Source organism: Ranitomeya variabilis, chromosome 6, assembly GCF_051348905.1.
Source record: "Ranitomeya variabilis isolate aRanVar5 chromosome 6, aRanVar5.hap1, whole genome shotgun sequence".
Lineage (NCBI taxonomy): Eukaryota > Metazoa > Chordata > Amphibia > Anura > Dendrobatidae > Ranitomeya > Ranitomeya variabilis.
Window position 1 is genome coordinate 114,929,437 of NC_135237.1, and position 25,780 is coordinate 114,955,216.

At 45.1% G+C, this 25,780-nt stretch overlaps 2 protein-coding genes across 2 annotated transcripts in view; one reads left to right on the forward strand and one right to left on the reverse strand.

Moving 5' to 3' along the window:
- Window positions 1-130, reverse strand: part of NGLY1 (N-glycanase 1) — a 60,542-nt gene extending 60,412 nt beyond the window's left edge. Inside the window, exon 1 of the mRNA XM_077268920.1 lies at window positions 1-130. Coding sequence (XP_077125035.1) covers window positions 1-107 — 107 coding nt within the window. The 5' untranslated portion in view covers window positions 108-130.
- Window positions 80-25,780, forward strand: OXSM (3-oxoacyl-ACP synthase, mitochondrial). The gene is made up of 3 exons (XM_077268933.1): window positions 80-212; window positions 5,107-6,108; window positions 23,950-25,780. The coding sequence occupies exons 2-3, from the start codon at window positions 5,126-5,128 to the stop codon at window positions 24,350-24,352; spliced, it is 1,386 nt and encodes a 461-aa protein (XP_077125048.1). The 5' UTR covers window positions 80-212; window positions 5,107-5,125; the 3' UTR covers window positions 24,353-25,780.

Below are 25,780 nucleotides of genomic sequence, written 5' to 3' on the forward strand. Positions count from 1 at the left end.
CGCAGGATATTGTCCGCATAGGTGAGCAGCAGCTGGGAGGCGTCCATAAACACCTGGCGCCCGTTCTGGCACAGCTCGGTGATGGCGGAAGACTCGGAGGAAGCCATGACTGTGAGCCGGGGCTGAGTGCAAGGAGGAAGCGCAGCGGCGCGGAGCACGGCGCAGGAGCGGATGTGAGACGGACCCGGAACCAGCGGCCGGCTCCCCCACAGGTACGGACGGAGGGTCCCAGACTGCTGGAGGCGCCGGTCCCTCTGTGCACCAGGACTCAGCGCCTTCCACACAGCAGCCTGGTCACATGACGTCATCAGAGGGGCTTTAACATCTACCCCACGGGTGCAGAGATGTCACAGTGTGCCAGGGGATAGTATAGGGGCAGAGGTGTCACAGTGTGCCAGGGGATAGTATAGGGGAGAGGTGCCACAGTGTGCCAGGGGATAGTATAGGGGCAGAGGTGCCACAGTGTGCCAGGAGATAGTATAGAGGGAGAGGTGCCACAATGTGCCAGGGGATAGTATAGGGGGAGAGGTGCCACAGTGTGCCAGGGGATAGTATAGAGGAGAGGTGCCACAGTGTGCCAGGGGATAGTATAGGGGCAGAGGTGCCACAGTGTGCCAGGAGATAGTATAGAGGGAGAGGTGCCACAATGTGCCAGGGGATAGTATAGGGGGAGAGGTGCCACAGTGTGCCAGGGGATAGTATAGGGGGAGAGGTGCCACAGTGTGCCAGGGGATAGTATAGAGGAGAGGTGCCACAGTGTGCCAGGGGATAGTATAGGGGAGAGGTGCCACAGTGTGCCAGGGGATAGTATAGGGGAGAGGTGCCACAGTGTGCCAGGGGATAGTATAGGGGAGAGGTGCCACAGCGTGCCAGGGGATAGTATAGGGGAGAGGTGCCACAGTGTGCCAGGGGATAGTATAGGGGCAGAGGTCCCACAGTGTGCCAGGGGGTAGTATAGAGGGGGAGGTGCCAGAGTGTGCCAGGAGATAGTATAGAGGGAGAGGTGCCACAGTGTGCCAGGGGATAGTATAGGGGCAGTGGTGCCACAGTGTGCCAGGGGATAGTATAGAGGGAGAGGTGCCACATTGTGCCAGGGGATAGTATAGAGGGAGAGGTGCCACAGTGTGCCAGGGGATAGTATAGAGGGAGAGGTGCCACAGTGTGCCAGGGGATAGTATAGAGGCAGAGGTGCCACAGCGTGCCAGGGGATAGTATAGGGGCAGTGGTGCCACAGTGTGCCAGGGGATAGTATAGAGGGAGAGGTGCCACATTGTGCCAGGGGATAGTATAGAGGGAGAGGTGCCACAGTGTGCCAGGGGATAGTATAGAGGGAGAGGTCCCACAGTGTGCCAGGGGATAGTATAGAGGGAGAGGTGTCCCAGTGTGCCAGGGGATAGTATAGAGGGAGAGGTCCCACAGTGTGCCAGGGGATAGTAAAGAGGAAGAGGTCCCACAGTGTGCCAGGGGATAGTATAGAGGGAGAGGTCCCACAGTGTGCCGGGGGATAGTATAGAGGGAGAGGTGTCCCAGTGTGCCAGGGGATAATATAGAGGGAGAGGTGCCACAGTGTGCCAGGGGATAGTATAGAGGGAGAGGTCCCACAGTGTGCCAGGGGATAGTAAAGAGGAAGAGGTCCCACAGTGTGCCAGGGGATAGTAAAGAGGAAGAGGTCCCACAGTGTGCCAGGGGATAGTATAGAGGGAGAGGTCCCACAGTGTGCCAGGGGATAGTATAGAGGGAGAGGTGCCCCAGTGTGCCAGGGGATAGTATAGAGGGAGAGGTGCCACAGTGTGCCAGGAGATAGTATAGAGGGAGAGGTGCCACAGTGTGCCAGGGGATAGTATAGAGGGAGAGGTGCCACAGTGTGCCAGGGGATAGTATAGAGGGAGAGGTGCCACAGTGTGCCAGGGGATAGTATAGAGGGAGAGGTGCCATGGGATAGTATAGAGAGAGAGGTGTCACATTGTGCCAAGGGATAGTATAGAGGGAGAGGTGCCACAGTGTGCCAGGGGATAGTATAGAGGGAGAGGTGCCACAGTGTGCCAGGGGATAGTATAGAGGGAGAGGTGCCACAGTGTGCCAGGGTATAGTATAGAGGGAGAGGTACCAGGGGATAGTATAGAGGGAGAGGTGTCACATTGTGCCAGGGGATAGTATAGAGGGAGAGGTGCCACAGTGTGCCAGGGGATAGTATAGAGGGAGAAGTCCCACAGTGTGCCAGGGGTAGTAAAGAGGAAGAGGTCCCACAGTGTGCCAGGGGTTAGTATAGAGGGAGAGGTTCCACAGTGTGCCAGGGGTTAGTATAGAGGAAGAGGTGCCACAGTGTGCCAGGGGATAGTATAGAGGGAGAGGTGCCACAGTGTGCCAGGGGATAGTATAGAGGGAGAGGTGCAACAGTGTGCCAGGGGATAGTATAGAGGGAGAGGTGCCACAGTGTGCCAGGGGATAGTATAGAGGGAGAGGTGCCACAGTGTGCCAGGGGATAGTATAGAGGGAGAGGTGCCACAGTGTGCCAGGGGATAGTATAGAGAGAGAGGTCCCACAGTGTGCCAGGGGATAGTATAGAGGGAGAGGTGTCCCAGTGTGCCAGGGGTTAGTATAGAGGGAGAGGTCCCACAGTGTGCCAGGGGATAGTATAGAGGAAGAGGTGCCACAGTGTGCCAGGGGTTAGTATGGAGGGAGTGGTGCCACAGTGAGCCAGGGGATAGTATAGAGGGAGAGGTGCCACAGTGAGCCAGGGGTTAGTATGGAGGGAGTGGTGCCACAGTGAGCCAGGGGATAGTATTACAGGGGGAGGTATCCCAGTGTGCCAGGGGATAATATAGAGGGGGAGGTGTGCCAGGGGATAGTATAGAGGGGGAGGTGCCACAGTGTGCCAGGGGTTAGTATAGAGGGAGAGGTGCCACAGTGTGCCAGGGGTTAGTATAGAGGGAGAGGTGCCACAGTGTGCCAGGGGTTAGTATAGAACAGGGGTCTCAAACTTGGCTGGATATATAGGACGCATATAGAAAAAATTAGAACTTGGGGTCCGCATTCTTTGAAGGACAAAGTCACATTTTTAGTGATACCATTTGTTCTCTATACCTTTTGAAAATTTTTGCCGTGTTTATTATACATTTCTTTATAACTTGGGTAATTATGGATGTGTTTGAAAAAAATGATTTTAAAATCTGAAATGTTGGCCTACTGATATGTATGTTCAGTAAATGCACTCAATACTTGGTCAGGGCTCCTTTTGCATCAATTACTTCATCAATGCAGCATGGAGGCGATCAGCCTGTGGCACTGCTGAGGTGTTATGGAAGCCCAGGTTGCTTTGATAGTAGCCAAGTCCGCTCATCTGTATTATTGGGTCTGGTGTCTCTCATCTTCCTCTTGACAATACCAGTTTTATGAGATTGTAGACGGCTCTTATTTGCTTGAAGTTTTTAAACATTCCTTCATTTAGGAGTTGTGACAACAGAAAATTACCCCTATCTAACCAATTGTTGAAGCCTTTTAGCTTGTATATCTCTTACATGTTCTAGGTATACCATACAGCTGTGTAGTTTGTGAAGTTACCAATTCCCAGCATATTCTTGCCTCTATCCCACACTTTATATATTAGGTTTAGAGTGGGACAGTTTGCGGCATTCTGTCAAAGGGGGACCTATGTGTAATACTGACATGACAGTTTCCATTTAGTTCCTACTCTAAGTAGTTGACCTGATATCCTACAGTGCTCGGTTGTGAGGCCAAGTAGTAGATCCAGGCATTCGGGATAGAGAAATCAGTGTTTGGATTGATATACAATAGTCCTTCAGCCTCACTTGTATATCTGAAGCCTCCTTCACTCCAGCTCTATTCCTAGCACTGCCTCCTCCGACTTGACTGATGTTTCCGGTGCCTGAAGTCTGAAGTCACACCCAAAGTCAGGCATAGAAGTTGTCAGTCAAATAGGAGGAGGGTGAGGAATAGAGATGGAGTGACAGATGCAACAAATCTACATCCTCGTTTGCATATCAACTCAAGGGCTGATTCCTCATTATAGAAGGATCGGACTGACTGGCCATATTATGGTATTGCTGGAGTAATAAATAAATATATATACACAGGTTGTGGGAGAGGGTGAAATTCTTCTGACAGATTCTCTTTAAATTGTGTCAAGTAGAGATGAGCTGATCGATTTGTGGGACTCCGATCGAACATCCAGGTCAGTAGTACCTGGCAGGTAGTCGGAAAGCCTATCAATCTCTTGCCTTCCGGCGTCCCCATCGAGGTGTTTGATGTGTTGGTGCTGGCGCTATGTCATTTGTGCAATGTGATGCACAGATGATGTCACACCAGCTAATTCAAAGCCGGAAAGAAGTTTCCGGGCCTCCTTTCTCCCGCAAATCGAGCCATTTTAATCTCAAGCTGTCGAAAATTGGTAAAGGGTTCTCCCATCAGCATTCATTATTTATCCAAAGTTTAGGAGATAAATGTTTGATCACTGCGATTTCCACCAATCACAAGGACAGGGGTCCCGCAGTCTCCTGTGTGAATGGAGCAGTAGTATATAAGTGCAACTAATGCTCCATTATCTGATACTGGAACTAGTACAGAGAACAGTGCCAGCGGTCTCCGTCAGTCCCAAAGAGTGAGAGTGGAGTTCTCACATATGCGTTACCGCTCCATTCACACAGGAGACTTTAGCACCTCCGTTCTCATGGTCAGTGTCTCTCCTAGCGGTCCAGCCCATAGCCATCATAAATGTAGTGCTTACACAGTTTTTTATCCTTATCAGTAGCAAATGTTTTTTTAACACTAGTAGCAAGATAGCCTACACAGCCCAGCTGCTCCAGAAGAAGGGGAATCTTCATGTAATCGTCATGGTTAGCAGTTCCTGTCAAAATCAGCAGACTTGGCTGACATAAATTATGAGTGGTCTTTTAGTAGTATTGACATGTTCTTGTGCTACATAGTCACTTGGATTGACCACCTTGTGACTTTCTCATCTTGTCTGTGGATGGTGAGATGTGAGGATAACGTTGCTTGTCTATCCCTAGGCCGTATGGTAAAGTCATGTTTTTTATAATTGCACAGGTGCTCAGATAAACCGGGTGTTGTCTTTTTGACTACTTTTAGATAACATCCGAAACAAGTCATGACCATCCACCTACAAAAAGTCCTAAGAATGGCTGATGCCTGCTCCTTCTTGCTAAAACATCTCCGAACTTTATCACTATGTAAAAGAGGTATTAGCAGTCATACAGTTCAGAAGTGTCATCGAAGAGTTGTTGTAACTGGTGTTGGCATCGTATCTCCTATTGGCACTGGCACCCAGTTGGCATGGGATCATCTGATTCAAGGCAAAAGTGGAATAGTTGCTCTGGAAGAGGAAGAGTATGAAAATATCCCTTGTAGAGTCGCCGCTCGCGTCCCAAGGGGTCTTGGGTGTGGTGAGTTCTTTGAGGAACGATATGTTTCAAAGTCCGATATGAAGACCATGTCATCTGCCACAATTTTGGCTGTAGGAGCTGCTGAACAAGCAATTACTGATGCCAACTGGTTTCCAAAGACTGAAGAAGAACAAGGTTCCACTGGTGTGGCAATAGGCATGGGAATGGTTCCTCTTGATATCATTACAGAGACTGCATTGTTATTTCAAACAAAAGGGTACAACAAAGTGAGTCCCTTCTTTGTTCCTCGGATCTTAGTGAATATGGCTGCAGGACACATCAGTATTAAGTACAAGCTCCGAGGACCCAACCATGCTGTTTCAACAGCCTGTACTACAGGAGCCCACGCCATTGGAGACTCCTATAGATTTATCACTCATGGAGATGCTGATGTCATGTTAGCAGGGGGAACAGAAGCTTGCATCAGCCCCTTGTCACTTGCTGGCTTTGCAAGAGCTCGAGCACTGAGTACCAGCTATAATAAAACTCCTCAGAAAGCATGTCGGCCCTTTCATCCTGAACGTGAAGGTTTTGTAATGGGAGAGGGTGCAGCCATGCTTGTGTTAGAAGAATATGAACATGCAGTGGCCCGAGGTGCCAAAATGTATGCAGAGGTACTAGGCTATGGACTGTCAGGTGATGCTTGCCATATAACAGCTCCAAGTCCGGAAGGTGATGGTGCATTCAGGTACATTTTATCATTTTAGCTTCTAAAGAGTAAACTTTTTTAAATTAAATTATTTATCAGACGTTGCAAAGTTATGTTTTTTTGAAACTGGTTATTGTGCCGTGATCTCAGTCTGCACATGCGCCGCCTCTTGTGGCCATTTTCCTGAAAGGCAGCGCTGGTAGAGCAATATGCAGAGCGGGGACTCTGCTCCTGCCTGCAGTGCCGACATTTTCATGTAGTCCACCGCTGGGACACCCCCTTGTCCCAGCCCATAGCCTGCAGCATTGCCCCACTCCTGCTGCCACTGGCTTCTTGCAGTGGTTACCCTGCCTCCTGTGACCCCACTCCACCGCCACTGCCCCCAGGTAAACTAAGCTCATACTATAAGATGGACCCCCATTTGACCTATTACATATTTTTTTTTTTCCTATTTTCCTCTTCAAAATTTGCGTTGCGCCCTATGGTCCGGTACGTCTTATAGTCTGCAAAATACAGTAAACGCGACTTTGGCGCCAAGATCGCGTACCGCATGGCCGACCCCGCACAGGGATCGGGTCGGGTTTCATGAGACGCCGACTTTGCCAAAAGTCGGCGACTTATGAAAATGAACGACCCGTTTCGCTCAACCCTAGTTGTCACTTTTCATGGTGCTCAATCATGCTCCTAAAAACATTGTTCATCACTAAATTGCTCCTGGATTGTTGGGAGAAGTTCCTCTTGGACTATGTTTAGATCCCATTCTTTATTTGTGTTTATGTTTTTGGGCAAAATTGTATGGAAAGGAACCCTGCACTTAAATGGTCTCAGGATGCTTTACAGCTAACATGACACAAAAATCATGGTAGCGTTCACTTTTTCTTCTGTCATTCGCTCTTCCAGAAGTGACAACAGTCTGTATGGGGCTTCATCAGAGAAAATTCTCAGCTTTAGAGCACGTTCACAAGATCAGTAACTGGTCAGCATTTGTAATCCAAAATCAGGAAAGGAGCAATCGTAATAAACTATAATAGAAACACATGGACCATGTCTTCATTTTTTACCCACTCTTAATTTTGGCTTAGAAATAGTGATGTAAAATTCTGAAAGTGTGAACTTGACCTCATACTGTGATATCTCAGGCTGGGTCCGTGAAACTCAGAACATGTCCTGTTCTGATCAGATTTTGTGGATCAGACTCTGCCATTAAATGCTATGGTGATCTGTGACACACGAATTAAACTAAGAAGACCGACTTTGTATCACTGGAGTTTCATCCAATTTTAATTGATACATTGTTAAGAGTCAATGGATCAAAACATTCAGCCAAACTTCTGACTTCTCAATTTCCCAGACTACACAGCATTGCCTCACTACTACTGAGCATGTACATAAAGTGCAGCACAGATTCATCTCCACAGCACTGGTCACTACTGAGCATGTACATAAAGTGCAGCACAGATTCATCTCAACTAAAAACCGAGATCCTTAGATCAGGAACTTAGATATAGGACATTTCATAACTTACCCAAATTCTTGTGAAATAATTTCCACAATGTCCTGCATTGTACTACTGTACCCAGTTTATTATATACACTGCTCAAAAAAATAAAGGGAACACTAAAATCCCACATCCTAGATATCTATCACTGAATGAAATATTTCAGTTGTAAATCTTTATTCATTACATAGTGGAATGTGTTGAGAACAATAAAACCTTAAAATGATCAACGTAAATCACAACTTATATCCCACGGAGGTCTGGAGTTGGAATGATTCTCAAAATCAAAGTGGAAAATGAAGTTACAGGCTGATCCAACTTCAGTGGAAATGCCTTAAGACAAGGAAATGATGCTCAGTAGTGTGTGTGGCCTCCACATGCCTGTATGACCTCCCTACAACACCTGGGCATGCTCCTGATGAGGCGGCTGATGGTCTCCTGAGGGATCTCCTCCCAGACCTCGACTAAAGCATCCGCCAACTCCTGGACAGTCTGTGGTGCAACGTGACGTTGGTAGATGGTGCGAGACATGATGTCCCAGAAGTGTTCAATCGGATTCAGGTCTGTGGAATGGGCGGGCCAGTCCATAGCTTCAATGCCTTCATCTTGCAGGAACTGCTGACACACTCCAGCCACATGAGGTCTGGCATTGTCCTGCATTCGGAGGAACCCAGGGCCAACCGTACCACCATATGGTCTCACAAGGGGTCTGATGATCTCATCTCGGTACCTACTGTCAGTCAGGCTACCTCTGTCGAGCACATGGAGGGCTACGCGGCCCTCCAAAGAAATGCCACCCCACACCATTACTGACCCACTGCCAAATCGGTCATGCTAAATGATGTTCCAGGCAGCAGATCGCACTCCATGGCGTCTCCAGACTGTCACGTCTGTCACATGTGCTCAGCATGAACCTGCTTTCATCTGTGGAGAGCACAGAGCGCCAGTGGCGAATTTGCCAATCCTGGTGTTCTGTGGCAAATGGCAAGTGTCCTGCACGGTGTTGGGCTATGAGCACAACCCCCATCTGTGGACGTCGGGCACTCAGACCATCCTCAAGGAGTTGGTTTCTAACCATTTGTGCAGACACATGCACATCTGTGGCCTGCTGGAGGTCATTTTGCAGGGCTCTGGCAGTGCTCCTGTTCCTCCTTGCACAAAGTCTGAGATTTGTTGCCCTCCTATGGCCACCTCCACATCTCCTTGTGCACTGGCCTGTCTCCTGGTAGTGCCTCCAGCCTCTGGACACTACGCTGACAGACACAGCAAACCTTGCCGCAGCTCACATTGATGTGCCATCCTGGATGAGCTGCACTACAGAGCCACTTGTGTGGGTTGTAGAGTCCGTCTCATGCTACGAGTGTGAAAGCACAACCAACATTCAAAAGTGACCAAAACATCAGCCAGAAAGCATGGGTACTGAGTTGTGGTCTGTGGTCCCCACCTGCTGAATCACTCTTTTATTGAGTGTGTCTTGATAATTGCCAATAATTTCCATCTTTTGTCTATTTTATTTGCAGAACAGCATGTGAAATTGATTGTCAATCAGTGTTGCTTCCTAAGTGGACAGTTTCATTTCACAGAAGTTTGATTTACTTGGAGTTATATTCTGTTGTTTAAGTGTTCCCTTTATTTTTTTGAGCAGTGTATTTTAGGAATTGGTCCATTTTATTTCGACTCCACCAAAATGGACACCACCTCCAACTCCACAACCCTGGCACCTAGACCAAGTTTCTACAGTTCGGAAACAGAATTTACGTTGCATATTCGCTTGTTAAAAATCTGCATTTCACAGTGCCAGCATAATGCAATACAGTTTAAGAAACCTCCATATTTCTGCATCGTAAACTGACAGTAGCTATGGATTTGAGATCCACAACATGTCATTTTATTCTGTGGATGTAGGTGCAAGATTAACCTTTTGCTTCCCCCAACCTTTTTTACAATGAGGTCTGTAGTAAACATTCCATGGGAATATAGATGGCTATAAGCTTAAAGGTGTTTTCCACTACTAGGACAACCCCTTCTTGATCAAAATGTTTGGCCCTCATAAAATAAAGCTTACAGTCGCCTCCCGTGCTGGTGCCGTTCCCCGGGGCTCCCGTGCGGTTGTTGTTGTGATACGTGATATGTGATGCTGGCACCCAATCAACGCTGGGATCACTGTCTCAGTCTCCGAGCAAATCGAACATGAACAGGAAGTCCGAGCTTCAGCTGATCTCTGACTTCCTCTTCATGCTCAATTCGACAGGAAGCGGGGACAGTGACGCCAGCGCTGATTGGGCACCACGTGTCACAACAAGAGCCCGGGAGAAAGAGTGCCGACACTGCGGGAACAGCACCAACACGGGAGCAGGGCTGGTTTTAGACTAATTGGGGCTCTAGGCAAAATTCAAAGTGGGGCCCCGAATCCTGGAATATTCCACCAACAACACTGTTAGGCCCCCTTCACATGTCTATATAAAACACGTTCGTGTTACACCAGTATTGGCATCACCAGTGTTATCAATCAGTGTGTCGTCTGTGTTTTTCTGTTTTTTGGATACTGGATATTACAAAGCTTCTCACATACTTTCAATGTTAAACACGGACGGCACACGGACAGCATGTTTACACCGAGCAATAGACTTGTATTGGCCCTTCTAATCTGTGCTGCGTACTGCGTACTGCGTAATCTGTACAGACATGCGTGCAGCACCATATGTTAAACCCTTTACCGCCGAGGGTGGTTTTCACGTTAATGACTTGGCCAATTTTTACAATTCTGACTACTGCCCCTTTATGAGGTAATATCTCTGGAACGTTTCCATGGATCCCAGTGATTCTGAGACTATTTTCTCGTGACATATTGTACTTCATGGTAGTGGTAACATTTCTTTGATGTGAATTGCGTTTATTTGTGAAAAAAACAGAAATTTGGCGAAAATGTTAAATTTTGAAATTTTTCAACTTTGAGTTTTCATGCCCTAAAATCGCAGAGCTATGTCACACAAAATACTTAATAAGTAACATTTCCCACATGTCTACTTTACATCAGCACAATTGTGGAACCAACATTTTTTTTTGTTAGGAAGTTATAAGGGTTAAAAGTTGAACAGCGATTTCTCATTGTTACAACACCACAGCTAGCGGGGATCTCACCGCAGCTCAGCCTGGCTGGGAAGGGAGGCTCAGTGACCAGAGATAACCTCTATGACGTCACCGCTGGTCACTGATGCTGCGCTCGCAGCAGCTCATTCACCAGTGGTTCTCAGCCTGGACAGTCATATCTTGGCACTGTCCAGATTGAAAAAAAAGGCTTTATTCTGGCTGTGTCTTAATACAATACAACGATAGGATTAGTAATGTATAGGTGTCTTATAGACTCTTCTCCATTACTAAGCCATGGGCTTGATGTCAACTGACAATACAAAGGTGACATCAACCCCACAAATATGAACCCCACTTGCCACCGCTACAGGGCAAGTGGGAAGAACTGGGCAAAGCACCAGAGTTGGTGCATCTAATAGATGTGCCTTTTCTGGGCAGCTGCGGGCTGCTATTTTAAGGGAGGGGTCAATATCCATGAGAATACCAACCCCCAGTTGTGAGCTTTAGCAAGGCTGGTTGTCAAAAATGAGGGGGACCCCACAACAAGTAGTGGAGCCATGTTATTACGGAAATCTGCCACATTCGACTTTGCCACTGCAGTCCTTTATCCTGGTTCCGGCTCAGAGGCGCTGTGTTAGTTGTAGTTCACTTTTAAACTTGAACATTGGAACTGAACGTCATTTACATTTCATAAAAAGCAGTCTCATTTACAAGTGCAAGCCGTCCTGCGCTCCGTGGTCCTACTACAATCCATATTCAATGGCTTAGTCTTGCATATCAACCATTGCATGCAGGTTCCTGTTGTTTCCATGGAAACACGGCTTTCATTCACTTTTTTAAGTATTTTTTTTTTTCCGTTTTAATTGGCTCTGTTCTTTTTCATGGTTCATGGAGTTCTTCCTGGTAGCTGCTGCAGAATACAAAATTCAGTTTTCAAAAAGCAGCGGTTTTCTGAAAAAGATTCTAATCTTCACCAAGAAATGCATTTTTTTTTTCTAACTATTGTCTCCGAAGCTTTCTTCCCATCTCATTTTGAAGGCAGAACGACTTTAGAAACTCATTGTTCTGTTTTCTTCAGTTACAGTCCAATTTCAGTGTACCTTTATATTCTGGTGACTCACATCTATCCACGTCTGTAGGTCGGGATAGTATTTCCTAGTTAATGGGCTTTATTAGAGTTTTTTTGGCTTCTAAATTGTAAATGTCATTTTCAAATTATATATAATCACTGAAAATAGTTGACAGTTAGAAGGGATCTGGGTCTTTAGCCCCCACGAATCACACAAAATACTGCTCTGATGTGCACAGCTTTGGTGTGCAGCACACACATAAAGCGGTGTCTGGGCTCAATTGTAAGTCTAGGAGTCCTCAGTGCCACTACCCTGTGAGATGCTGAGTGGACCTATATACCTACTATTGAGCCCATACACTACTCTATGTACGGTCTACATACAAGAGATGTTCACATCAAAACAGTGTTTTGTGCGATTAGAGAGAGGTTTGAAACCTGAACCCCCACCAATAGACAGCTATTCTGCTCTGTGTGTAATATATATTAGAAAAATAGAGGCAACACACCATATACAGATGAAAAATTTGCTATATATATATATATATATATATATATATATATATATATATATATATATATATATATATATATATATAAACACTATATATAACACTATTCACAACCAGGACCCGTCGAAGCACTATACGTGCGAAACGGCCGTCGTCCTCACTCCAACACCGCACCCTCCTCATGCACCTGCAGTCCTTATGGATTGAAATACTTGTCTTCAATAAATTCACGTTTCACAGCATTTTTCTGGGTGAGTGCCGCATTATATTTTTCTCTCATTATGGAATATATATATATATATATATATATATATATATATATATATATATATATATATATATATATATATATATATATAATCTCAAAAAATAAAGGGAACACTAAATTAGCATCTCTGAATGAAATATTCCAGTTGCAAATTTGTATTCATTGCATAGTGGAATGTGTTCAGAAAAATAAAACATAACAATTATCAATTTAAATCAAAATGAATATCCCGTGTAGGTCTGGATTTGGAATAATACTCCAAATCAAAGTGGAAAATCAAATTACAGGCTTATCCAACTTAAGTGGAAATGTCTCAAGAGAAGGAAAAGATGCTCAGTATTGTGTGGCCTCCATGTGCCTGTATGACCTCCCTACTGTACAACGCCTGGGCTTGCTCCTGATGAGGCGGCGAATGGTCTCCTGAGGGATCTCCTCCCAGACCTGGATGACTAAAGCATCTGCCAACTCCTGGACAGTCTGCAGTGCAACGTGACGTTGGTGGATGGAGCAAGACCTGATGTGCCAGATGTGCTCAATCGGATTCAGGTCTGGGGAACAGGCGGGCCAGTCCATAGCTTCAATGCCTTCATCTTGCAGGAACTGCTGACACACTCCAGCCACATGAGGTCTGGCATTGTCCTGCATTAGGAGGAACCCAGGGCCAACCGCACCAGCATATGGTTTCACAAGGGGTTTGAGGTTCTCATCTTGGTACCTAATGGCAGTCAGGCTACCTCTGGCGAGCACATGGAGGGCTGTGCGGCCCTCTAAAGAAATGCCACCCCACACCATAACTGACCCACTGCCAAACCGGTCATGCTGAATGATGTTGCAGGCAGCAGATAGCTCTCCACGGCGTCTCCAGACTCTGTCACGTCTGTCACATGTGCTCAATGTGAACCTGCTTTCATCTGTGAAGAGCACAGGGCGCCAGTGGCAAATTTGCTAATCCTGGTGTTCTGTGGCAAATGCCAAGCATACTGCACAGTGTTGGGCTGTGAGCACAACCACTATCTGTGGCTTACAGCGCAGAGGATCTCCTCTGTGACACATACATACATATATATACAGTACAGACCAAAAGTTTGGACACACCTTCTCATGTAAAGATTTTTCTGTATTTTCATGACTATGAAAATTGTACATTCACACTGAAGTCATCAAAACTGGGAATTAACACATGTGGAATTATATACTTAGCAAAAAAGTGTGAAACAACTGAAATTATGTCTTATATTCTAGGCTCTTCAAAGTAGCCACCTTTTGCTTTGATGAATGCTTTGCACACTCTTGGCATTCTCTTGATGAGCTTCAAGAAGTAGTCATCGGGAATGGTTTTCACTTCACAGGTGTGCCCTGTCAGGTTTAATAAGTGGGATTTCTTGCCTTATAAATGGGGTTGGGACCATCAGTTATGTTGTGCAGAAGTCTGGTGTCTACATACATACATACACTGCTCAAAAAATAAAGGGAACACTTAAACAACAGAATATAACTCCAAGTAAATCAAACTTCTGTGAAATCAAACTGTCCACTTCAGTAGGAACACTGTTTGACAATCAATTTAGCATGCTGTTGTGCAAATGGAATAGACAACAGATAGAAATTATTGGCAATTATCAAGACACCCTCAATAAAGGAGTGGTTCTGCAGGTGGGGACCACAGACCACATCTCAGTACCAATGCTTTCTGGCTGATGTATTGGGCACTTTTGAATGTTGGTTGTGCTTTCACACTCGTAGCATGAAACGGACTCTACAACGCACACAAGTGGCTAAGGTAGTGCAGCTCATCAAGGATGGCACATCAATGCGAGCTGTTGCAAGAAGGTTTGCTGTGTCTGCCAGTGTAGTGTCCAGAAGCTGGAGGCGCTACGAGGATACAGTCCAGTACACCAGGAGACGTGGAGTGGGCTGTAGCTGGGCAACAACCCAGCAGCAGGACTGCTACCTCCGCCTTTGTGCAAGGAGGAACAGGAGGAGCACTGCCAAAACCCTGCAAAATGACCTCCAGCAGGCCACAAATGTGCATGTGTCTGCAAAAATGATTAGAAACCGACTCCATGAGGATGGTCTGAGTGCCCTATGTCCACAGATGGGGGTTGTGCTCATAGCCCAACACCGTGCAGGACGCTTGGCATTTGCCACAGAACACTAGGATTGGCAAATTCGCCACTGACGCCCTGTGCTCTTCACAGATGAAAGCAGGTTCACACTGAGTACATGTGACAGACGTGAGAGAGTCTGGAGATGCCGTGGAGAGCGATCTGCCTGCAACATCCTTCAGCATGACCTGTTTGGCAGTGGGTCAGTAATGGTGTGGGGTTGCATTTCTTTGGAGGGCCGAACAATCCTCCATGTGCTCGCCAGAGGTAGCCTGACCGCCATTAGGTACTGAGATGAGATCCTCAGACCCCTTGTGAGACCATATGCTGGTGTGGTTAGACCTGGACAATGCCAGACCTCATGTGGCTGGAGTGTGCCAGCAGTTCCTGCAAAATGACGGCATTGAAGCTATGGACTGGCCCTCCCGTTCCCCAGACCTGAATCCGATTGAGCACATCTGGGACTTCATGTCTCGCTCCATCCACCAACGTCCCGTTGCACCACAGACTGTCCAGGAGTTGGGGGATGCTTTAGTCCAGGTCTGGGAGGAGATCCCTCAGGAGATCATCCGCCGCACTTCAGTTCAAGGAAAAATTGTGGACTTTAACCCCTTAATCGCCCCAGGTTGGTTTGCACGTTAATGACTGGACCAATTTTTACAATTCGGACCACTGTCCCTTTATGAGGTTATAACTCTGGAACACTTCAACGAATCCTGATGATTCTGACATAGTTTTCTCGTGACATATTGTACTTCATGGTAGTGGTAAAATTTCTTTGATATTACCTGTGTTTATTTGTGAAAAAAAACGGACATTTGGTGAAAATGTCGCAGTTTTCCAACTTTGAATTTTTATGCCCTTAAATCACAGAGATATGTCACACAAAATACTTAATAAGTAACATTTCCCACATGTCTACTTTACATCAGCACAATTTTGGAACCAAAATTTTTTTTGTTAGGGAGTTATAAGGGTTAAAAGTTGACCAGCAATTTCTCATTTTTACAACACCATTTTATTTTTTTATTAGGGACCACATCACATTTGAAGTCACTTTGAGGGGTCTATATGATAGAGAATACCCAAGTGTGACACCATTCTAAAAACTGCACATCTCAGGGTGCTCTAAACCACATTCAATAAGTTTATTAACCCTTCAGGTGTTTCACAGGAATTTTTGGAATAAAAAAAAAAAAAAAATGAACATTTTAACTTTTTTTTCACAAATAATTTTACTTTAGCTCCAATTTGTTTTATTTTACCAAGGGTAACAAGAGAAATTGGACCCCAAAAGTTGTTGTACAATTTGTCCTGAGTACACTGATACCCCATACGTGGGGGTAAACCACTGTTTGGGCGCATGGCAGAGCTTGGAAGGGAAGGAGCGCCATTTGACTTTTCAATGCAAAATTGACTGGAATTGAGATGGGACACCATGTCGCGTTTGGAGAGCCCCTGATGTGCCTAAACATTGAAACCCCCCACAAGTGAAACCATTTTGGAAAGTAGACCCCCTAAGGAACTTATCTAGATGTGTGGTGAGCACTTTGACCCACCAAGTGCTTCACAGAAGTTTATAATGTAGAGCCGTAAAAATAAAAAATCATATTTTTTCACAAAAATGATCTTTTCGCCCCCAGTTTTGTATTTTCCCAAGGGTAACAGGAGAAATTGGTCCCCAAAAGTTGTTGTCCAATTTGTCCTGAGTACGCTGATATCCCATATGTTGGGGTAAACCCCTGTTTGGGTGCATGGGAGAGCTTGGAAGGGACGGAGCGCCATTTGACTTTTCAATGCAAAATTGACTGGAATTGAGATCGGACGCCATGTCGCGTTTGGAGAGCCCCTGATGTGCCTAAACAGGGGAAAACCCCGAATTCTAACTGAAACCCTAACCCAAACACACCCCTAACACTAATAACAACCATAAACCTAACCACACCCTTAACCCGAACATGTCCCTAGCCCTAATCCCAGCCACACCCCTAACCCCAACACACCCCTAATCCCAACCCTAACCACACCCCTAACTCCAACACACCCCTAATCCCAGCCATAACGCTAACCACCCCCCTAACCCTAATCCCAACCCTAATTCCAACCCTAAATGTAATGCAAACCCTAACTTTAGCCCCAACCCTAACCCTAACTTTAGACCCATCCCTAACCCTAATGGGAAAGTGGAAAACATTTTTTTTTTAAATTTTATTATTTTTCCCTAACTAAGGGGGTGATGAAGGGGGGTTTGATTTACTTTTATAGCTTTTTTTAGCGGATTTTTATGATTGGCAGCCATCACACACTAAAAGACGCTTTTTATTGTAAAAAATATTTTTTGCGTCTCTTCATTTTGCGAGCTATAATTTTTCCATATTTTGGTCCACAGAGTCATGTGAGGTCTTGTTTTTATTGGTACCATTTTCGGGCACGTGACATTTTTGGATCGCTTTTTATTCCGATTTTTGTGAGGCAGAATGACCAAAAACCAGCTATTCATGAATTTCTTTTCTTTTTTTTTTTTTTTGGGGGGGGGGGGGCCGTTCCACGTTTGGTAAAATTGATAAAGCTGTCTTATTCTTTGGGTCAGTACGATTACAGCAATACCTCATTTATATCACTTTTTTATGTTTTGGCGCTTTTATACGATAAAAACTATTTTATATAAAAAAAATAATTTATTCTGAGGACTATAACTTTTTTATTTTTTCGCTTATGATGCTGTATGGCGGCTCGTTTTTTGCAGGAAAAGATTACGTTTTCAGCTGTACCATGGTTATTCATATCCATTTTTTTGATCGCGTGTTATTCCACTTTTTGTTTGGCGGTATGATAATAGAGCGTTTTTTTTTGCCTCGTTTTTTTTTTTTTTTTTTTTACGTCGTTCACTGAAGGGGTTAACTAGTGGGACAGTTTTATAGGTCGGGTCGTTACGGACGCGGCGATACTAAATATGTGTACTTTTATTGTTTTGTTTTTTTAATTTAGATAAAGAAATGTATTTATTGAACAATATTTTTTTTTATTACACATGTAAATTTTTTTTTTTTTACTTTGTCCCAGGGGGGACATCATACTATAGCGTCAGATCGCTGATCTGACACTTTGCAAAGCAGTGTGTCAGATCAGTGATCTGACAGGCACTGCAGGGAGGCTTCCCGACGCCTTGTCTAAGCAGGCTCTTGAAAGTCACCTCCCTGCAGGACCCAGAGGGAGCCCCGTGGCCATTTTGGATCCGGGGCCTGCAGGGAGGAGGAGGTAGGAGACCCTCGGAGCAACGCGATCACATTGCGTTGCTCCGAGGGTCTCAGGGAAGCCCCCTCCCTGCGCGATTCTTCCCTATGCCGCCAGAATGCTGCGATCATGTTTGATCGCAGTGTTCCGGGGGTTAATGTGCTGGGAGCGGTCCGTGACCGCTCCTGGCACATAGTGCCGGATGTCAGCTGTAATAATCAGCTGACACCCGGCGGCGATCGGTCGCGCTCCCCCGGTGAGCTCGGCCGATCGCCTATGACGTACTATCCCGTCACTGGGAATTAAGTCCCAGGTCACATCGACGGGATAGTACGTCATATGGGATAAAGGTGTTAATCCAGCACCAAGTGGTGCAATGTTTCGACCTCACAGCACGGTCTTTGTTAAGCACCAGTATGTATAATATATATATATATATTCTGCAGCGCTTTACAGTTTAACAGTTTCAAACACAAGTCATAAGTAGCAACGTTAACAATACAATAATTAAAGCAAAATAAGACGACCCTGCTCGTGAGAGCTTACAATCTACAATGAGGTGGGGAGATACAAAGTACAGGTGTGTATTTACAATGATGTATTTACAATGATGGTCCAGCCATCTTCCGGGGGTGGGGGATAGATGGAAGTAGTGAATGGGCCACACACACACACAAATATAAAATGACTTTGATTAGTGAACGTGATAGGCCACTCTGAACAAATGTGTTTTGAGGGAGCGCCTAAAACTATACAAATTGTGGATGTTCCTAATATCTTGGGGTAGAGCATTCCAGAGGATTGGCACAGCACGGGAGAAGTCTTGGAGTCAGGAGTGGGAGGTACGTATTAGTGCAGAGATTAGTCGAAAGTCGTTTGCAGAGCTCATTGGTCAGTTGAACCGATAGACCAAAATGAAATGATGGAGGAGATGTAAGGGGGTGCAGCACTGTGGAGAGCTTTGTGGGTGAGAACAAATACTTTGAATTGGATTCAATAATATAATATATAGTGAATGGGCAAGCCAGTGTAACGACTGGTGAAGAGCGGAAACGTCTGAATACCAATTAGCTTGATGGACAACCCTGGCTGCTGCATTAAGGATAGGTTGGAAAGGGGAAAGTCAGGTAAGGGGGAGGCCAATTAATAGAGCGTTTCAGTAGTCCAGGCGGGAGTGGATCAGGGCGACAGTGAGGGTTTTTGTTGTTTCCATAGTGAGAAAAGGGCGGATTCTAGAGATGTTCTTTAGGTGTAAGCGGCAAGAGCGGGCAAGAGATTGTATATGGGATGTGAAGGAGAGATCAGAGTCAAACCTAGCACCCAGACAGCCTGCCTGCTGCCGGGGTGTTATTATGCTGCCTCCCATGGAAAGGGAAATGTCAGATTTAGGGAGGTTAGTAGATGGCGGAAGCAGAAGAAGTTCAGTTTTGGAGAGGTTGAGTTTCAGATAGAGAGCGGACATGATGTTGGAGACTGCAGATAGACAGTCACTCACTGGTATTCTGTAGTACAGCGGGGGTAAGGTCAGGGGATGACGTGTATAGTTGTGTGTCATCAGCATAAAGATGATACTGAAAGCCAAATCTGCTGATGGCCTGTCCAATTGGGGCCGTGTAGAGGGAGAAGAGAAGGGGCCAAGGACTGAGTTCTGAGGGACCCCAACAGTGAGAGGAAGAAGAGATGAAGTGGAGCCATCGAACAGAACACTGATGGAGCGGTCAGAAAGATAGGAGGAGAACCAGGAGAGAGCAGTGTTCTTAATGCCTAGTGACTGGAGCCTAGAGAGTAGGAGAGGGTGGTCAACAGTGTCGAAAGCTGGAGAAAGGTTGAGAAGAATGAGCAGAGAGTGGTCACCGTTACATTTTGCTGTCAGAAGGTCGTTGGTCACCTTGATGAGTGCAGTTTCTGTAGAATGTAGGGGCGGAAACTGGACTGTGAAGGGTCTAGGAGGGAGTGAGTGGAGGGGTAACGGGTAAGGCGGGAGTAGATCAGGCGCACAAAGAGTTTAGAGATGAATGGGAGGTTGGAGACTGGTCTGTAGTTGTTTGTGCAGGATGAGTCGAGGGCGGGTTTCTTTAGTAATGGAGTAATGATAGAGTGCTTGAAGGAGTAGGGGAAAATGCCAGAGGAGAGGGAGTGGTGCAGATACAATCTTTTGATCGCCCGTTATTGCATTTTAATGCAATGTTGTGGCGACAAAAAAAACGTAATAATGGCGTTTTGACTTTTTTCTCCTTACGCTGTTTAGCGATCAGGTTAATTATTTTTTTACATTGATAGATTGGGCGATTCTGAATGCGATAATACCAAATATGTGTATGTTTGATTTTTTTATTGTTTTATTTTGAATGAGGCAAAAGGGGGGTGATTGAACTTTATTTTTTTTTATTTTTTAAATTTAAATATTTTAAAAAACATTTTTTTTTTACTATTGGCATGCCAGTAGTCTGAAGAAGCTGCCATAACTCGATTGCCTTTACTACATACAGGTGATGATCAGATCGCCTGTATGTAGAAGAATTGCTGACTTTCTATGAGTGCCAATCACCAGGCGGCACTCATAGCAATCCGGCAGTGACAACCATAGAGGTCTGCTGAAGACCTCTAGTTGTCATGCCAACCCCTCGGCAACCAGCGGTCATGTGACACGGGTGCTGATGGGTAGGATTTTCGGTGCGCTTGCCGGAAGCGCATGTTAAATGCCGCTGTCATAGTTGACAGCGGCATTTCACTAGTTAACAGCCGCGGGTGGATCAGCTGACATGTCGTAAAAGATGTGGATAGGTGATAACATCTTAAGTTGGGAATAACCCCTTTGGGTTTGTGCACATGATGTCTTTTTCAGGCGAGTCTGCCTAGGAATCAGCTTGAAAAACCGCTAAAGAAATTATCAAAAGAATGATAATGTGCACAGCAATTTCAAAAAGGACTTGCTGTGCATATGTTCATCTTTTTTACCTTTTTGCAATTGCTTCAGGCTTCCAAATCCACAAAGCGCTTAAAAGAAGTGACCTGATTATTCTACTGCCAGCTTCTGCTTAGAAGCTGCTTACTATTTATATATACGAGTTTAACAGAAAGAAAAAACAGCAGCAGACTAGCAGCAAAGAACTATAGGAAGGACTTAAAAAATTGTCTTATTTATTTGTGGTGATTCCTTTTACTGGCACTATATAGTAGTGTTTCATTAGAATTTTTGCATATTCCAGCCTTCGTCTTTTAAGGGGCAGTTATGCTGCATAATAGAATAAGCATTATTAAAATCACTGCGATATACACAGGCAGGCTGTAGATCACCCGATGATCGAGAAACGCTCTTTCATCAGGTGAAATGATCTTTAGTGCAGCACAGCAGGTCATCATTCTTGGCGGTGCATTATCCTGTGTAAACAAGATTCGCACTGCCAAGAACTATAGCAGCTTTTGTGCACGGAACAATCTTCTTCAGATCGCTCAGTTCGTATCCTTTGCTTTGGTCTGACTGTGTAAACAGACTTTTAATCAACCATCAATCAGTGAAACTTTACCGATCTGCGGTCATATCGTGCCACTGGTGGGTCCATGTAGGCTCTGCGTTCTTTAACACTCATCCCTTATCTTTTGGGGAGTGTGGTCACTGGATGCCATTACTTATGTGCGCTAAGAATGTAGCATATCCAGTTTTAATCCATGACTCTATTCTGATATTTGAATCCTTGTTAAAGTAGATCTAGTATTTTATGCTCATGGGTGGGCACATCGCTGTTATTTGAAGAGTCTCTTCAGTTTTGGTTCTCAACTTGTCTACAACTTGTAAAAAAAAAAAAAAAAAAAGCAGGTAAGAGTTAGTCATTTACACCTGATTTTGCCTAGTTAATCAGTAAATATTTATTATACTTATCGATGAGGTTAGTTTAATCAGTAATTAATTACGCAGGCTGACCGCTCTTCAGATGCACGCTGAACGGTCTCTAAGTGATCTTTTGGTGCCAATGTTCTCGGCAGAAGAAGTCCTGCTTATACATGATGATGTGCTTCCGAGAACAATGGCCCCTTGTACAGCACAAGATTTAATTTCACTCAGCAAATTAGCGTATTGTTTGTCCACTTGGCAATCAAAATAATCATGAATTGAGGAACCCTAGAAAGGGATAATTTCGCAGTGTAAATGGACCTTTAGTCTAAAGTGCAAGTCAAGTACGTTTTGGGATCACAATCTTTCATTGTGACTCAAAGCGAAATGCAACTGTGAAAGCTGTGTAACCCTGCCCTATATAAATATATTGTTAACTAGATGGTAGCCCGATTCTAACGCATCGGGTATTCTAGAATATGTATGTAGTTTATTTATGAAGATTTTAGAATAATACATTGAATACACAGGACTGCGCCTGTCGCTGATTGTTCGCGGCCGGCCATGTAGTATATAACAACCCATGTAGTATATTGCACAGCCACGTAGTATATTGCACAGCCACGTAGTATATTGCACAGTCACGTAGTATATTGCACAGCCACGTAGTATATTGCACAGCCACGTAGTATATTGCACAGCCACGTAGTATATTGCACAGCCACGTAGTATATAGCACAGCCACGTAGTATATAGCACAGCGACGTAGTATATAGCACAGCCACGTAGTATATAGCACAGCCCACGGAGTATATAGCACAGCCACGTCGTATATAACACAGCCCACGGAGTATATAGCACAGCCACGTAGTATATAGCACAGCCCACGGAGTGTATAACAGCCCACGTAGCATATAACACAGCTCACGTAGTATATAACAGCCCACGCACGCAGTATATAACTCAGCTTACGTAGTGTATAACACAGCCCACGAAGTGTATAACACAGCCCACGAAGTGTATAACACAGCCCACGTAGTGTATAACAGCCCACGTAGTGTATAGCACATCCCACGTAGTGTATAGCACATCCCACGTAGTGTATAGCACATCCCACGTAGTGTATAGCACATCCCACGTAGTGTATAGCACATCCCACGTAGTGTATAGCACATCCCACGTAGTGTATAGCACATCCCACGTAGTGTATAGCACATCCCACGTAGTGTATAGCACAGCCACGTAGTATATTGCACAGCCCACGTAGTATATTGCACAGCCCACATAGTATATAGCAATGTGGGCATCGTATCCCTGTTAAAAAAAAGAATAAAAATAAAAATAGTTATATACTCACCTTCCGTTGGCCCCGGATCCAGGCGAAGCGGTTACCGACGCTACTCGCGCGCTCTGGTCCCAAGAGTGCATTGCGGTCTCGCGAGATGATGACGTAGCGGTCTCGCGAGACCGCAATGCATGGAGCGGTCACCGGAGCGTCGCGAGGAGCGGGAAAGGCCGGTTCTGGATCCGAGGGGCCGACGGACGGTGAGTATATAACGATTTTTTATTTTTTTTATTAACATTAGATCTTTTAACTATTGATGCCGCATAGGCAGCATCAATAGTAAAAAGTTGGTCACACAGGGTTAATAGCAGCGGTAACGGAGTGCGTTACCCGCGGCATAACGTGGTCCGTTACCGCTGCCATTAACCCTGTGTGAGCGCTGACTGGAGGGGATTATGGAGCGGGCACTGACTGTGGGGAGTAAGAAGCGGCCATTTTGCTGCCGGACTGTGTCCGTCGCTGATTGGTCGTGGCCGTTTTGCCGCGACCAATCAGCGACTTGGATTTCCATGACAGACAGAGGCCGCGACCAATGGATATCTGTGGCATTTATATAGTAGATCAGTCTGCATGAAGGCAGATAAAACAGATAAGAAAAAAGAATCTTTGTTCTCTACAATGATTTCTGCAGACTGCCGAAATAATAGTAGTTACGGTGTATTGGTCCCTAATCTCCTGGGAGCAGTGGCGGAAGGTTTCACCAGCAGTAAGCGGCTTCCCGCAAGGGACAGATGAACTCTAGGTTCTGCCACTACCTATAATCTGAGGTTCATATGTTCTAAAAGGGAGACAAAATAAAAGCCAAGGATGTATGGAAGCAAAGGGACAAGTCAAATTCCTTTAATGTTTCATGAAACTACTAGACTGCTATGTTATGTAGTGAGAAAAGGACTAATAACTAATGCCTTTGCTGTTATTTTTTATCAGGTGCATGAGGGCAGCCATTGTGGATTCCAAGTTACAGGTAGAAGATGTGACTTATATCAATGCTCATTCCACCTCCACACCCCTCGGCGATGCTGCCGAGAACAGAGCTATTAAAAGACTGTTTGGACAACATGCACATTCACTGGCGGTATCTGCAACTAAAGGAGCTACAGGTCACCTGCTTGGTGCGGCGGGGGCTGTTGAAGCAGCATTCACAGTTCTGTCTTGCTATCATGGAACCTTGCCACCTACTCTGAACCTTGACAGAACAGAGCCAGAGTTTGATCTGAATTATGTCCCTCTTAAAGCACAAGAGTGGAAACCGGGGAAGAGGCGTATAGCGTTGAGTAACTCATTTGGCTTTGGGGGAACCAATGCTACACTTTGTTTTGGAAATCTGTAAATAATACTGTGTATTTTCATATTTGTAGTGGATACAATTGTATTTTTTGCAGAAGTTATAGATGCAGATTATTTTTTTTCCTTTTTACAAAATTCTGGGCAAGTACATGACAAATATTGGACAGCAGAATCAGATCCTGGCTGCACGATTGTAGTCTGTTACTTCTTCTCTGAAGCGTTCCGGCGTTTCAGATAAAACATAGTTCGAAGAGACGGCCAAGAGCTATAGGGCGAGACTAGACTAGTCCACTTCCACTATGTGTGATTGACAGGTCTCTAAGTCTGTACATACATGGCAGAGACCTGTCAATCACCTACAGTGGTGCTGGGAGAAGCTGGCCACGAGCGTCACCAGACTAGCTTCGTCTAGACACTCTTCAAACCATGGTTTTTGTTTTTTCTGAAACCCTAAAGTGCTTTACAGAAAAAATACAGTTTTTTCTTTCGTTTTGGTCAGAATTAATCAAGTGATGGGTTTCTTTTAATCTGTGGTCACATATTTTCAAAAACTCAGCCAGGCTACGTGATACTCATGCAGTTAATTCCTGATATCGAACAGGTTGGTCAGTAAGAATTGTCTTTTCTGACCTGCGCTAGACATATTAGGTAGACATAAGAAAAATAAACCAGCAGCGATAGAGAGGGGGGCACCACAACGAGAATGTAACAGCAATATGTCATAGGAACGGGTTTTTTTTAGAAATACAGTTGAAAAGTTTTTTGAACATGCATGTTGATTTACAGGCAGCTTGTTATGGAGCAGAATGACACGTAGTTATACTTGGGTTTATTGCAAGAATAAGATTCAGGAATAGCTATGGCGTGCAATAAGCCACGCCGAATCTATACCCTCAGGGCTTGACAATTCAAAGACAGCTATGGAGGATAACCACTATATAAAACATAACTTTTAATATAATCAAGTTAAAAATCTTGGATCCCAACAAAAACACATACATAAACCAAAGAAAACGTGCTCAAGTGAACCAGTGCTCAAGATAAAAAAATGGAACAGTCTTATCAGTGTAGACGGGCGTAAAAGAAAATACCTCCCAATCTCGAAGAGATGAGAGTGGTGGTTCCAGAGCAAGGGGCAAAGGGTGGGGGTAGGAACACTTCCACTATCTTCCCTGTAGCACCCTTGTAAAGCTCCTGTCCTGGCAAGGACAGGCCCCGAGTGAGCCCTACTATGGACACCCACCATCCAATATGTGATCCCAAAATGTCTCTTATCTCCCAACGCGTTTCAACTCCCGTGCAGGAGAATCATGAGGGGAGTTTGGAATAATTATGTGCCAATAGGCTCAGTCGCTAATCCAGCAGTAAAGTTCATATAAGTCCATTCAAATTAGGTCCCGCAGTGGCTAATCACCCTAAATAATCAGCAAAGGCTAGCTGTGTCTGCAGCTTATGATAAGTCCTCACTTAC

Bases quoted from the DNA above. Each gene is read 5' to 3' on its own strand.
- OXSM (XM_077268933.1), top strand. From the start codon at position 5,126: ATGACCATCCACCTACAAAAAGTCCTAAGAATGGCTGATGCCTGCTCC. The intron at 6,109-23,949 runs GTACATTTTATC...ATTTTTTATCAG, and splicing joins GAAGGTGATGGTGCATTCAG to GTGCATGAGGGCAGCCATTG.